This window comes from Aspergillus udagawae (assembly GCF_001078395.1).
Source record: "Aspergillus udagawae IFM 46973 DNA, scaffold_4, whole genome shotgun sequence".
NCBI classification, from domain to species: Eukaryota; Fungi; Ascomycota; class Eurotiomycetes; order Eurotiales; family Aspergillaceae; genus Aspergillus; species Aspergillus udagawae.
The window spans coordinates 4,106,099-4,121,841 of NW_025091267.1; the positions used below are offsets into that span (position 1 = coordinate 4,106,099).

Genomic DNA, 15,743 nt, shown 5'->3' on the forward strand with positions numbered 1-15,743 from the left:
GATGTCACGGGCATAGGAGTCTTTCCTCACTTCCTACTCCGCAGTTGTCGGACGAACGGATATCCGGGGTAATAGGCTCTGCTTGGCATACCTACATACCCCACACTTTTCTTCATCACATTGATTTTAGCCGATCTCCCTCCGTAATAACAATCCAGTTACTCAAGGCGTGTAATATTATCAAATCTTCTTCTGTCTCTGATGCTGTGGTCGTGCTCAAGTACTGACCTTTTTTTCCTCCGCTCTTGATATCGGTTGAAATCAGGCACGAAGTGGGCAGGTTTCTATCCCGTTCAAGCGGGTCTGTTCACAAATAACACCTTCAATATATCCCTTAGCTACAAACCCTCTAGGCAATCCAGAGCTTCCCGGTCAGACATCAGACGGGGGTTTGCATTGGATCGGTTCCTTGACTTCCCATTATAACACCTCGCTCACATTGTCATTCAATTTTGCTGTGGGTGGAGCGACCACAGACTCCGATCTTGTTTCCCCATGGAACACCTCTATCCCTAGTCCTATTGACCAGGTGAAGCTCTTTAGCAAAAGTATTGCTTCGAAGTCGCTATCTGCTCCTTGGGATAGTTGCAATACTCTAGGCGGTATATGGATGGGTATCAATGAACTTGGGAGTAGCTATGCACGGGGTGACTTAGACACACTCCTACTCCGTATTATGAACAGTTACTTGGGCCAGCTACAAATCCTGTACAATGCAGGATCACTGGCCCTCGTGAGCTTACTCTTACACGCTGCTCCTTTCTATCCTTTCTGATCTTGACTCTGAATGCTAATATTTGTATCATAGCTATAAAGAAAACACCAATATTTATAGAAAGAGGCAGCGAAGCTATTGCCCAAGAGACCGCTGCAATTGAGAAATATAATAATCTCCTTGCGATTCATCTTTCCAAATTCTAGACTTCCAACACCGATGCTAAAGCAAAACTGATCCAAACGGGGCCGGCCTTCAACAAAGCTCTCAACAATCCGGAAGCGTATGGTGCACCAAATTAAGAATAATTCTCACGGCAATAGGCGACTGATCCGAAGGGTAGGACAACATCATCATCAGTGCATGCACCTTTGATGGTTGTCCGAAGATTTTCTAGGTGGGCTCGGCAGTTGCTTTCGCATAATTCTTCAGGTTCCTCGGGGGAAGAACCTCGAAGCTCGAGTCTCTTTACCATGTGAGTATTCATAGAATCCGCCAGAATCGAATATCTAACATACTCATATCCGGTATGACGGGCAACCCGAGCGGGACAGGATGAGACGGTAATGTTGATGGCGGTGAAGCAGGAATCACTCAAGCCCAGCTCTTCGTAAGGTTAACGTAGCCATCAACCTGCTGGGCCCAAGTGACGGTCAGCAGGGCGCCCACTATTGCTAAATATCTCATCACTACTCAAGGGGAAATACGGAAGATAACAAAAGTAAACATGTTGAGTAGATGGCAAAAGTTCGAGAAAGAGAAGCAATAATCCAGCAACAGCGATGACTTGACAATGTCAGCAGAACTCCACTTTTCCCTTGAAAACGCGTAAACGTGGCCATCCAAGCGGCTTCTCATGGCCCAACGAGAAAGCGTCAAGACCTAATGGACAGGATGGATGTTACAGCAGGGTAGCTATTTGCTGCCAATTCGAAAAAATATGTAGTATAGCGCAAAAATCCCTTCCTCGCGATTGAAGTAATCTGACGACGCTACAATATAAAAAAAAAATATATATATATATACAGAAGAGGCATCTGATTCAGCTGCAGAGATTTTCCCATGCACGACAAAAAGAAATTGAGTCTTCAGAGGATAAACAATCCAACATCAACTCATATCCATCTGGACTACCTAAGCCTTGGCTTCGTGTTCGGCGCTCACCTCAATCAACTGCATTTCGCAGTCGCGCGACCGACGAAATGACCATTTCGTCTGATCCCAAAGGCCGTCAAAGCAAAAGCCTGGATGGAGAATGGTCATGCAGATAACAGCAATGGCAATCATTGCTCCCTCCAGAATCATAAAGAGCACCTGGTTGTTGGCTAGCGAACTGTGGAATCCCTCATTAAGCTCCGCCACTCGGAAGACAGATCGCACAAAGATGGTCAAAGTAGCAAGAGCCAGACCTAAAAGAACATAGTCAATTCTCCGTGCAATTAATCCAGTGGACTGAGAATGGTAGTCTTTACCTGCCAGGAAGGCCTTCCAGCGGAGGCTCTGTCGGAGCTCCCGCATGCGGGTGTCGGGGTTGAGGTCCTGCGGGTTCTTGATCACTTTCCAGGCGAAGTCGAGGCAGAGGACCATAAAGAGAGCCAGAGACGCGACCTGGCTAGCGAGTCCGGCAATCATGATGTTGATACCATCCTGAGCGAGATCGTACTGGTCGGCATCTGCGATGGAGGTGATGGCACCGCCCGCCGCTTGTAAGATGAGAGAGACCAAGTCACACCCAACGAAGACAATCGTGTATATTTTCGGACGGAGGCGAGAGATACTCTCGCCGTAGATAGTCACGATGCGTCCCAAGCAGATGTAGATGGAGGCGCTGAGGAAGGCTGGCCCGATGGTCAGGCAGATGAGGTACCTGTTGTAGGGATCAGTATTAGATCAAAATTGGCTGTGAACGGCGTGGTGACATACTCCAGATACGGATCGAAGCGGAAAGGATTGTTATGCAACTGAATCCGTCCGAGATACCCGATGATTTCCAAGACGAGGCCCCCAAAGAGACCTGCAAAGTAGCCCCAGGTTCGATAGCGGACCACGAGCACCGCTTGAGCGGCTAGTAGCACGACAAACAAGGCCAGATAGAAAGCATTGCCAGCCAACGATGGGACATAGTAGACATACGCCTCTGTAATCGGGCAAATGTCCAAAGTGCAATAGTCTGAGGGATCCGTGGAGTTACTCATGATCGCGAAGATGGAATGGGAATTGAGCTTGTTTCCTTTTTCAGTCTTCCTACCTGGATTGGTGACCGACGATACTTAACTTAACGACGTTTTTCGTTGCCTGGAGGCTAGATAAAGAGGTCACAAACTTAGAAAAGCCATGTCCATGTTGGGGGTCTCATTGCAAAACGAACTGCAGGCCGGGAGTCCTTGTCCGTGTTGGCATGCCCGTCCGTACCTGCTGCGTCCAGGGTCACCCCGGCGTATTCGTGGCTAAGTATGAGACAATACCGATACGCACACATGCACTTGGATGTAACTCAAAACATGAGTGGCATCGGTGCTTGACTGAGTGGATCTGTTTAGTGCGATTGCCAAGAGATATCGCCGCGCGGATGGCTGGGTTGATCCGGACACGGACACGGACACGGACACGGACACGGACAAGGACAAGGACATAGGACTGGGCTACAGACACAGACATGGTGATATTATGGTTGTTGATTTGTTGCCAACTCGTTCTCATAGACACGCTCGGACACGGACGCGGAACGGAATCATCTAACCGCCCCACAGGCACAATGCAGGCCTAAACCGTCTAGAGTGCTGCTATGAGCTGTGCTGCTAATCAGATTTCATCTTCATCTTACCTGTCGGGAGTTGCTTCACACACACTAAGCAACGTCCGTGTTTTGGCGAAGATGGCTTTGTCGTGGGGGCAGAAATGCAAAGGGCCTAGCTAATTACTGCTGATGGTTGATATTTTTTCCCTTTCCGTTTCCTCTGACCATGCTCTGGGCTGAGAACGTCTTCTCTTTCTTCTAATTTCCGGCTGTCTAAGTCTACCAGCACGATGCTCTCAAGCGGGAGACTGAAGCAAGTTCACTGACGCACTCTGGATCAAGTCTTGAAGTGCCAGTCTTGGCTTCCAGCTCTATCATTGTCACCCAAACTGGAGGTCATCTTGACTCGAGCCCGTCAAGGGCCTCTGATCTCGTGTCTATCGGTCTATCTGCTCGTCGTATGCCTATCATGGCTCGTCTCTTTCCTACAATTCAGAATGATGTTACATGCCAACCTCGTCGCGACTGAGGACCTGCTCCCTAACGCAAGCTGGGCAGCTGGGCTCCAAACAGCACACATCGAGCCCGTCCAATGGGCCCCACCATCCACCACTGATGAGACGGCGATGTTGAATAGCTCTGTCGCCGGCATCCCCCGGGTCATTCATCGGATGTGGCAACACCGCACGTCGGAGACGCCAGAGGATTGGACTAACGCGACTGCCTCCTGCCGCGACCAGAACCCCGTTTACCGGCAGTACCTGTGGACATTTGACACAGCGCATCAATTCATACGCACCCATTTCCCCTGGTATCTTCCAACATATACGAACCACCTTCTGCCGGTGCAGCGGGTCGACGCGCTTCGCTACTTTCTTCTTTGGCACTACGGTGGCGTGTTTCTCGACCCGCAGATAGGATGCCGCCAGTCTCTGGAGCCGCTGCTGCTGCTAGGGACAGACAAGGGCCAGGCCCAGGCCCAGGCTCTGTTGCCCCAGAGCTGGCCGTATGGCGTCACCAATGAGTTGATGGCGAGTACGCCGAGGCATCCGTTTATGATCAAACTGGCCTTGACATCCCACGAACATCACTGGTCGGCCATTCCGGCCTATTTCATGGCCTTGGTCAGTTTGGGACCTGTCCTCGTCAGCCGCGTTCTGGCCGCGTGGCTCCGGTCTGTTGGCGGTGGGCCGGCCGCGCTCGCCATCTTGCCATCGGCGCTCTATGATGATAAAGCAGAGCAAGCATTTTTCTTACGGTTCGAAGGCCAGATGCCGCATGGAGATGAGGTTGCAGTTTCATTGCATATATTCGGCAATTGGCTCGGGTGGTGTGGAGCGGCTGTGTCGTTGATTGTCATGGCTTTTGTCATCTTTGGCGTTCGGTCCGGACCCAAAATGCGACGAAGACAGGATGTTTCTGATACACCGGAACCATTTGTATAGATCACCGAGACCTATCAGGTTGTGTTATCTAGTTTAGGTACACCATAGTATAGTACTGTGAATGAGCTTTCATCCCTGTGCAAAGACGTCTACTCAAATGCTGCGGGTCCTTGCGTCATCCAGCCTGCAAAAGGGTCATCAAAAGTTGGACTGGGAAACAACCCTGGCCATTGAAAATCAAATTCATCGCGTGGGATGGTAGGATAACCTTCTATCTCTTCCTCCGATGGCATTTGAGCGATACTTGGATCAGACAAGCCATCCATGGCGACCGCGAATGACTCATTCTGCTGCGATCGCGACAGTGTCCGACTTTCAAACCACCATTGCGCCCGACTTAGCCGTTTCTCATAGTGGTAGAACACATCACGGTCACCTCGTGCATCCAGATGGGATGTGACAAGCGCTTGGATGCGCAGGACGCACCGGCTCAACATGTTTGAGAGGTTCAACGCGCGGGTCAAATCGGCCGTGTGAGGGTGGATGGAGGGCTCCGATGCGGCGACCACGAGCTTGCAGGCCAATGTCACGGCAAAGCCGAGCTGGATCCAGCCTGCATTGTTGAAGGCAACTTCGCGACGGAGGGGAAGGGAGATATAGAATTCCAGCAGCGTGCGCGCTGCGGTGAGACCCATACGTAGAGATTCGACCTAGTGATTCTAGAACATTCTAGATCTATCTAGGCCTACCAACCATATCTAGCAGAATGAGAAATAGCAAATCTATAGAATACTAGTGCCCCTAGTAACGGTATCGTGCGCGGAGTCCACGTTTGCCATACTAATTACAGGTGACCATAAGGTCTAGTGAGCGCAGAGTCCATGTTGATTCCTGTCCACTCTGGAGTCCATGGGTCCCCACTATCCTGCCTTAGCAGAGTCTATATCTTACTCCTGGAGTCTATGTTTCCCCCTAAACTTTTTTTTTTTTTTATCTATTTTTCTTTTCCCCTCCGCCGACTCTCCCCGAGCCACTGACCATCATGTAGTAGAGGTTTGATTTTAATTAAGTCTTAATACTATTACTATTACTATATATATATGTATTAGAGTTAAATGTCTGTAAGAGGTTTTGTAGTTATCTATAATTTATAATTTATAATTTATAATTTATAATAATAGTTAATCAACTCCTTATCCCAGTGATCTATCCTATATTAAATTATATTTTATTCTCTAGTATAGTTTACTTCCTAGTTATTTATCCCATCTCCCTCCAGAGAGTTAATCCTCCTAAAGTTAAGTTATAGTATGCCCTTAAAATTATATCTCTGATCAAGGGGGATAGTAGCTAAAGTAATTATAGATACCTCTCTCCTATGGCCTGGTATCCTATAGTCACGCCTTAGGTAAAGCTATCCATTAAGTTAATCCACTATCTACTCCTACACAGAATATAATGATTAAGTATTTAAGTATGATCAGGATTATCACAGTAGAGGAAGAACCCAGCTAATTAAATTATAAGGTGTGCAAGGTATGATATAGTTAAGGAGGATCTTACTTATATTTTATTTAAAGCTAGTGCTTCCACTACAGGGGGAGAGTATAGGAATATATATTTCTAAATATTAATATTATTAATAAATTTTCATTCCGCGACCCCCCACTATAGGGCGTGTAAGTTAACTATTTAAGGGCTAGTGGTAAATATTTCCTTATAATAAACTAGGCTCTGCCCACAAAAGTGAAGATCTATCTAGAGAGAGAGAAATAAGAAATAATAAACTAGGGTATTTATACTATGTTCTAAAAATCATCACTGCCTATCTACTCATTATTTATATGTGCTTATTAATAACTAAAGCCCTAAGGCCAATAGCACTGAGAGAAAGAAAGAAAAAGGCTAGTAGTTAGCTTATAAAGCCTTATAGTTATAAGGTAGTTAAGTAATGAAGAATACAGTAGATAAAGGCTGTATAAAAAGGCTGCTAAGGCTCCCATAGTGGTAGTATAGTTAATAAAGATAAAAGGGGGGTAAGAAAAAAAGCTATATAGAAGGGCCCTAATATTCCTATCTATAGTAGGGTAGTAGTAGTGTAGTTACTAAAGATAAAATAGGGGTGAGAAGAAAGCTATATAGAAGGCCCCTGATGCTCTTATAGTGTGGTAGTGTAGTTAAAAGCAGGGGTAAGAAAAAAAACTATATAGAAGGCCCCTAATGCCTCCCATCTAAGGTGGTAGTGTGTAGTATAGTTAACTAATAAAGATAAAACTAGGGGTAAGAAAAAAGCTATATAAAAGGCTCCTGATACTCCTATAGTAGTAGTATCATCAACTAATAAAGATAAAACAGGGTAAAAAGCTATATAGAGTGATTTATGGCCCTTTTAGCCCTAGCTAAAAAGTAAGGGCTATACCCCTAATTAGAACTTATACTAAGCAGGCTTTCACTGGCGCCTAGGGCACTTAGCTACTACTATTAGTACTAGAGTATTATTAGTCCTAGCTAGGGAGAGTAGTGCATGGGTAGAAAGTAAAGAGAAAGAGAGAAGAGAACTTACTAGATAGTATCTTATATTTCTAGTAAGTCCCCTACTGACCCTGCTGGCTAGGTAGTGATGTAGTAACTTAGGGAGGTATTCCAGGGCTAGACTAGCCAGGAGGAGTATTAGTCTAGTAAAGGGAAGGTAATAGGTAGCAAGGCCTATTTAGGCTACTAGGGGAGCTTAGCAGGGAGCTTAGTAGTAATATCTCTCTAGATAATACTAGTGGATTTAGATTTAACTAGCTTAGTAATAATATGCTCAGAATAACCCCCTAGCTTATCTAGAGTAGAGATCTTAGTTATATTACCTAACTCTAGAAATCCACTGTTAGAGCCTAAATCTATATAAAGGGGGAAGGGTTTAAGGGGGTATACTAGGTCTAACTATAATAATACCTCTATCTTCTTATCCTAGGTAGTAACTTAGACCTCCTTTAAGTACCTTAGTGCAGCTTTATATTCCTCTAGGCTTAGGTCCACCTATGCTAGATAATGACCACTGCTACCAGGGCCATTACCATTATTATTATTATTATGCTTATCACTACTATCACTATTACTTAAGCTAGGCTAACCACCCCTACTACTAGGGCTATTACCATTATCATTATCATCATTATTATTATTATTATTAGGATAGCAGGAGTGGTTATACCTAGAAGAATTAGACCTACTTTAGCTTTTACTATTATTCTTCTCACTATTAGACTACACATATTTATCTAACTTAAACTATCCTAACTGTTAGCCTTAAGCTCAGAGATAGACTAGGGTTTTTAGTCCTAGCTAAGTATCCACTAGTCTTAGCTGCGACCAAAAAGCACCTAAAGAGAGGGGAGGATGGTGGGTAGAGAAGAGGATAGGAGTACTTTATCTTAGTAGCTATTATAGCCTTATTATGCCTCTATTAGGCAGGGCCCTTGCTTAGTAAGCTCTGCCTAACCCTTTTCTAGGTGTAGTCTTTAGGAGTTAACTTTACCTATATATAGTTAATATCTTGCTGTGGGAGACTAAGGTCACCTAGATTATTAATACTAAGCTAACTAGCTTGCTAGCTAAGTATATAGAGGAGGTAATCCTCTACTACCTACTAAATAACCCTGGCCTCCCTAGCCTCCTATGCATCCTTATTAGCCTTATATATATCCTTATTAGCCTTATCTGCATCTGTTATTGCCGCCGCTATTACTAGGGGCTTGAGAAGGTCATAGAGGGATGTAGCTAGCTAAGGGAGGGCCTTTACTATATTATTATACTCTACCTATCTTAAGATTATATACTCCTAGAATAGTATCTAGGCCTTCTGCAGTGCACCCTATCCTAGATAGTGGACCTGCCCCACCACCTAGAATAGGGTATTTAGATTATACAGGGGCTCTAGAAGCACTACTTAACTATACTAGATATATAGGTTTAGGCTATATGCCCTATACTAGTAAGATGTTAGTAGTATGTAGTAGTCACTATTAGCTTAAGTAAACTATTTAGCCACATCCCATTGGGTGGCGTTATTTATAGAGGCCTAGATGGTAAGGTATTTTATACTAATAGTATCTAGGAATATTTTAACTAGCTATATAACTATAGGCTAATAGGTAAAGAGTAAAAAATATAGTGCTAGTATATTCTTAGTGATAAAGAGACCTTCTTAATAAAAGATATATAATAGATAGTATAACTTTATTATATCTACTATAAGATAATATACCTTCCTTAACTAGTTTATTAATATTATATTTTAGGCACCTTTACTTATCCGCTACTAGAAATTAGAGAAGCTATAATTACTGTGTTTAATACTCTTTCTAATAGCTATTACTATTATATTAGATTAATTATCAGCTTACTAGTAGTACTTATTAAGTGTTACACTGAAGGATAAGTGGTAGAGAAGGTATATAATATACTAATTAAGATAACCTATATTATTACTACCTAGACCACCTATACTATATACCTCCTCTATTAAGTTACTATGTCCCTTCTTCATCTTAGATAGGAGCTTTATAAAATATATATTATAGTCTTTACATAATTATAGTGGGTGCTATAGGTTAATTATTATAATCTATAGGATAGAGATATTATCACCTATAAGGGCCCCTTATATATTAGCCCTATTAATAGGGTTGCCTATGTCATATCACAGGCAGGTTATATATATAATTAGAGGGAGTGCCTAGAATGCATCCCTTAGTATAAGGTAGCTAAGCTAGAAAAGGCTAATAAACACCTTAGGTTATAATAGGTGGTAGGGGGGTGGGGTTAAGAGCACTACCTAGCTAGTAAATTACTTATATTCTATAAATTAGTCTATATTACTATTATTACTACTATTATTAATAGCACCAGCGTGCTTTATGCTTAAGTATAGAATGGCTAGATAGCCTAATATGTTAAAAGCCCTATTATATAATAGTATCACTGTGAGAAACTAGATATATTCTACTTTAAGCTAGCTAACTAACTAGTATATATATATCTAGATAGTCTTAGCTATATAGCCCTCATTATAGACTATGTGGCTAAACTACCTAGATATTAATATTTTAAAGCACTTACCCAGGTATATCTTTTAGCTAGAGCTAACCTTATCCTCTATCCTACTATTCTTCTTATCACCTTATAGCTCTGTGAGTTACTTAATAGTGTAGGCATTCTTATTAGTACTATTAATATTATCTATCCTATCTACCTAGCTATTAGCACTCTTGCCCTTTATATTAACTTCCTGTATTATTTACCCTGACTAAGTAGTATATAAGGAAAGTATAATAGTGTGCATTATAGTAATATTAGTAATATCTAAGGACTATAGTCTCTTCTTTAAATTACTTAGGGTGTTAACTATAAGTTACTTCTATAGATAGTCTAATATATAGACTAAGCTCCCCTAGAATAGAAGGATAGTAAAGCTATCTCTTAGATATACTTAGAGCTCTATTAGCTACATGCTAATTAGGGTACTTAGGTAGAGGATTAATATAGGTCTATATATATATATAGGGTCCTTATTAGTGGTAAGAGATGCATACTATAGCATTATAATTAAAGTCATAGTCTTACCTATCCTATAGATATCTACTAGAATCCTACTACTAATAGGGCTCTTCTCTTAGCTAAGCATCTAGGCTATCCCTATTACCTACTATAGCTTAAGCCACGTGCTATCCTAATATATATTACTAGGCATGATAAGGAGTGGGGCTACTAAGTTAAGGGCTAGGGTATTACAGGTATCTATATAGGTAGGTGGTTTAGTGAAAAGTAATATCTGTCCCCTTACTATAGTCTGGAAGGTTTTATCTAGTGCAGGGAGAGTTAGATTAGTATTATTAGAGGGATTATTAGTATTAATAGTAACTATCTTAGGCTCTATACTAGACTTACTAGTAGCTTTATTAGCTATAACTATTATCATCTCCTGCGCCTTAGTGACTGCTGCTAGCTAGTTTAGGTAAACCTATATATTAGAATATCTAACTAATGTATTAGTAGGTTTATATAGAATGAGGTCTATCTTAAAGTTATCTATCACTATTATATAGTGATATAGGTGGGTTTGCTTAACTGCTATTATAGTAGGGTGTTAGATACTGGCCTTCTAGCTACCTAAATCTAAATAGAAAATCCTATTAAGGGTCTCCCCCACAGTGTTATAGTATTATAGGGTGAATGCATTTAGCTATTAAGTACACTAGTTAGCAGTAAGGTAGGTATTCACCTAATTATAGGCTGTACTAAATATAGCCTTAGCTAGGAGCACACCTAGAGCTGCCACTATACTATTATTTTAGTTAGAGCTAAGATAGGTACTATTATTACTAGGGTTATAGTAGATAGGGGCCATTACAGGGTTCCTCTAGAGGTGATCTTTAGCTTTCTTACTATCCTAGATCTACTTCTAGAAGAATGCTAAGAGTTTCTATCTATAGAGGATATCATAATAATCCAGGGTGATAGGCTATATAGCTAGGTTAGTATAAGAGAAGAGGGATAGCTTAGCTCTTATAAGCTAAATAATATATTAGAGCACTATTAGCTCTAGTAGCTAGTTAGCCTAGACCTTAAGGATGCTGACCTTCAGGGCATAAGGGGTAAGAAGAGTGGGGAGGATATTAGGGTCCTAAGACTAGTTAATAATATTATTATAGATAGCTCCCTTAATCTTATTAGTGTGGGCATAATTATTTATATAGTAGGCTAGGTAGGCATTTATAATATCCTTAGTAGCTATATCCTTATTAACTAGGTCCTAGATCACCACAGAGTCTATAAGACTAAAATAGCTAGTAAGGTGGGGGGTACTCCTCTTAAGGTTCTATATAAAGATCTTATTATAATTAACACTAGTGATGCTATAAGGGGTGGTAGTAGTAACTAGGGTAGTAATAGATACTATTAGTTCCTGGGAAAAAGTAAGAAGGGTTAGCTATTACTTTCCTATCATAAATACTTATTTAGCCTAGTCTAGTGCTAGCTAAGGATCTCTAGATCACTAGATGTTGTCAGCTGGGAGGCTATAATTTCAGTCCTAGCTAAGCTAGGTTTATAACTACTACATGATGCAGAGCAGGTCAGCTAATTTTGGTCCTAGCTAACTCTGGCCCTAATGGTGGCTCTAGCTGAAATTAGCTATATATATGTATGACTACCACATTGCTAATTTTGGTCCTAGCTAAGGTGGGCATTAGGCATGAGCTCCACATGTTAGCTCTAGCTGAAATTAGCTGACCAGGCAACACTGATCTAATGGACAGGACTTAGGCTTTAGGTGAGCACTTACTAAAAGGAATAACTATATAGTAATTAGAAAAGGGGAATCTGCGGCAATTAATTAGAGAGGAGAGTGTAATTAAAAGTAATATAGGAATTTAGTAATAATTTAGCTTAAAGGGGAATTAGTGGTTAGAGTATATTATTTAGATATAAACTATTCTAAAGCTAGTAAATAATAATATCTTTTTAACTTTAAAATTAACTAGGATTAAAGATAGAGAATAAACCTTATTTTAGTCCTTAATCTAGGATCCTTAATTGTAGTAAGAGTCAGAAATCTAGGTTATTATAGCTAGTAAATAAAGGATGGTATGGATAAAGAAGGATAAATAAAGCTAAGTAGTATAAGTAATAAAAGAATTCTTAGTAGAAACTTACTAAGCAATCACTAATGATTCAGATTAGTAAATGAAGTGAGAGGTCACTAATATTAAAGAAAATAAGAGTTAGCTTACTAATAAATTACCTAGAATAGTAATAAACTATGCTATATATTATAGTTCACTATTAGTATTATATATAAATAGTAATACACCCAGAATCCAAACAATATAATAGCCCATCCCCGGGGGGGGGCATCATACTAATCCTAGGGTTGCCAGGGGGGGGGGGAGGAGGGTAACTCATTCCCCCCCCTTAAGATAGTCAAATCTTAATATTTCTAAATGGTTTAAAATGATTTATGATTCTAATTAGCTAAATTATTATATTCTAATATTAAATTCTAGATTATTCACTAGGAAGGTGGTCAAACTAGGGGGGTAGGGGTAAGGTTGAAATTTTTTGTTGGGGTCTGCCAAGACTACTATCTACAGGAAGCCTATACCCTTTTAGGCCACCATCTAGCCTGGATTAGTGCCTGGGGTATCTACTAGGCTAGTAGGGCCTTAGAATTTAGGCAGAAACTAGGAGAAAAATAATTCTTAGTATTTACTAGGGGTCTAGTACTAGATGACTAATTCTAATTATTTTTAGTGAATAGTAGGGACTTTTATCTATAGAATAATAATAGACTAATTAGGTAAGCATACTTCCTTATTTTTTAAAAATTCTTAGATACTACTTTAAAATTTATTACCTGCTTACTAATTATAATTATTTTTAGTAAATAGACCTAATTTTAACTAGTAGGATGATATATAGTATGCTTAGTAATATTAAGTCTAGAATTTTGAAAAATTCATAGAAGTGAATATTTCATGGATTTCATTTAGTAGAGATATATATATTAGAGGGGGCCTACTAGGGGGCCTAGTAAGGTAGATAATGATTAGGTCTAGTTACTATAGTAGATCTAGTAAGGATAGTATATATATATATATATAAGCCTACTAGGGAGAGGTGATGTATGAGAGAAATATATATATTTAGAAAGTAAGAGAGAGGTAAGAGAAATCTAGAGAGTAGGTCTAGGCTTAGTTACCTAGTAGGGAGAGGTACCTAAGCAGGCCATCTAGACTATGTAATTAGGTATGACTAGGCTTGGTGATTAGGCATGGCTCAGGCTAGTGATTTGGCTGTGATAGTTCCCTGTGCAGGCTATCTAGACTAGGTGGTTTGGCATGGCTAGGTCCCTGCTCAGGCTATCTAGTCTAGGCGATTCAGCATGGCTTAGCCAGGTGATTCGGCATGGCTAGGTCCCTGCGCAGGCTGTCTAGACTAGGTGATTAGGCATGGCTCAGGCTAGTGATTCGGCATGGCTAGGCAAAATGATTTGGATGCGATAGGTCCCTGCGCAGGCTATCCAGACTAGGTGACTAGGCATGGCTCAGCCAGGTGATTTGGCATGGCTAGGCTAGTGATTTAGCTGTGATAGGTGCCTGCACAGGGGATCTAGACTAGGTGATTCAGCATGGCTATACTAGGTGGTTTGGTATAGCTAGGCTAAATGATTCAGCTGCGATAGGTCCCTGCACAGGCTGTCTAGAGTAGGTGATTCGGCATGGCTTAGGCTAGTGATTAGGCATGGCTCAGCCAGGTGATTTGGCTGCGATAGGTCCCTGCGCAGGCTGTCTAGACTAGGTGATTTGGCATGGCTCAGCCAGGTGATTTGGCATGGCTTAGGCTAGTGATTCAGCATGGCTCAGCCTAGTGATTAGGCATGGCTCAGTCAGGTGATTTGGCTGCGATAGGTGGCTGCACAGGGTATCAAGACTAGGTGATTCAGCATGGCTAGGCCTAATATATATATATAGTAAGGTGATCTAGATCTAGGGGGACTGTTGATTAGTGAATATATATATAGTAAGGTGATCTAGATCTAGTGACACTATTGATAAGTGAATATATATATATATATATATATAGAATGAAGAGAAAGAAATATATATTCAACTCATGCTAGCCTAGTGATTCTAGAACATTCTAGATCTGTCTAGGCCTACCAACCATATCTAGCAGAATGATCAATAGCAAATCTATAGAATAATAGTGCCCCTAGCACCATCTCAGTATCTAGCTCCCACCTCTTCAAGATRAYATTCTCTAGCCTAGCAGCCTGAGGCAGCAAGCTAGKWTCYAGGCAGCTAGCAGGGTCATGCTCTAGCTCCTCCCTATATTCAATGACTAGGCACCAGAATACCCTAATCAGATCAGGTGAGAAACAGGCCTGGCCATCCTGGGTAAGGAGAGGGCCCCTGCATGCCCTAGTAGGTAAGAGACACCTAAAGCAGCAGGTATCTGCCTCAGGCCTCCCATGTTGATGCCTTAGCCTAGTGGCATGCACCTGATATGCCTTCCATTAAGAACATTCACTAGTGCCATGGGCACATGATGCCATTCTTGCTGCCTTAATATTCAGGTTTTCATCTTCTAGATCATATATTAGCCTGATTTAATAGATAAGATAGATGAGATAGATGAGATAGATAAGATAGATAAGATAGATAAGATAGATATAATAGATAGCTTACCTTGAATAAAGCAGATTAGGCAGTGCCTCTCTAGCTAGAATCTCATTGCTTTGGCAAAGAAATCAATCTGGATATGATTCTGCCCTTCTGCCTGCCTGACCGCCTGCCTAACTAGGCCTAGTGTTGATTGCCTATGCTGACATAGATCACAGAGGGCCCAGCTAGGGTCACATGACTCAATAGCCCTAGCATTGAAAACCCTAGAGATGACACGTCGCCTGCAGACCTGATCACATAGATAATTTAGGAATGTAGTGACCTCTAGGGCTTCACCTTCCTGATTAGGCCTAGCCTGCATCCAGAATGCCTTCACTAGGCAATATGACCATCCAGGTTGATCAGGTGATCTACCTGCGCGACCAGATTCCTGCATGAAACTAGTCATCTGATATTCACCAGGCATGAAATGGATGACTAAGTCAACATCAGGGAAATCAAACCCTGCCCCAATAGCGCCAGTAGCCACTAAGATATATCTGCTAGATTGAAATCGATCTAGCTGATCTAGCTTAGCCTGATCAGATAGATCAGCATGGAATTTGGCTGACTCAGGCTCCATCTCCTCAGATATAGCATTCACTAGCCGTTTGGACCGGCAGAAGATGATCACCCTAGCCCTAGCCCTAGCCCTAGCACTAGCACTAGCACTGGCACTAGCACTAGTAGTA

The 15,743-nt window shown here is 41.6% G+C and overlaps 3 protein-coding genes across 3 annotated transcripts; 1 reads left to right on the forward strand and 2 right to left on the reverse strand.

Moving 5' to 3' along the window:
• Positions 1 to 1,849: 1,849 nt before the first annotated feature.
• Positions 1,850 to 2,910, reverse strand: Aud_006819 (RTA1 domain-containing protein; the record flags this gene model as incomplete). Its single annotated transcript, XM_043291716.1, has 2 exons — positions 1,850 to 2,582; positions 2,639 to 2,910. The coding sequence occupies 2 exons, from the start codon at positions 2,908 to 2,910 to the stop codon at positions 1,850 to 1,852; spliced, it is 1,005 nt and encodes a 334-aa protein (XP_043147651.1).
• Positions 2,911 to 3,949: 1,039 nt separating this feature from the next.
• Aud_006820 (glycosyltransferase family 32 protein) lies at positions 3,950 to 4,897 on the forward strand (the record flags this gene model as incomplete). The annotated part of the gene is made up of 1 exon (XM_043291717.1): positions 3,950 to 4,897. One exon carries the CDS (start codon positions 3,950 to 3,952, stop codon positions 4,895 to 4,897), a length of 948 nt encoding a protein of 315 aa, XP_043147652.1.
• An 89-nt stretch (positions 4,898 to 4,986) lies between these two features.
• Aud_006821 (uncharacterized protein) lies at positions 4,987 to 5,547 on the reverse strand (the record flags this gene model as incomplete). Its single annotated transcript, XM_043291718.1, has 1 exon — positions 4,987 to 5,547. A coding segment is annotated over one exon (561 nt), but the record flags the coding sequence as incomplete, so codon positions are not given.
• Between the last annotated feature and the right edge of the window lie 10,196 nt (positions 5,548 to 15,743).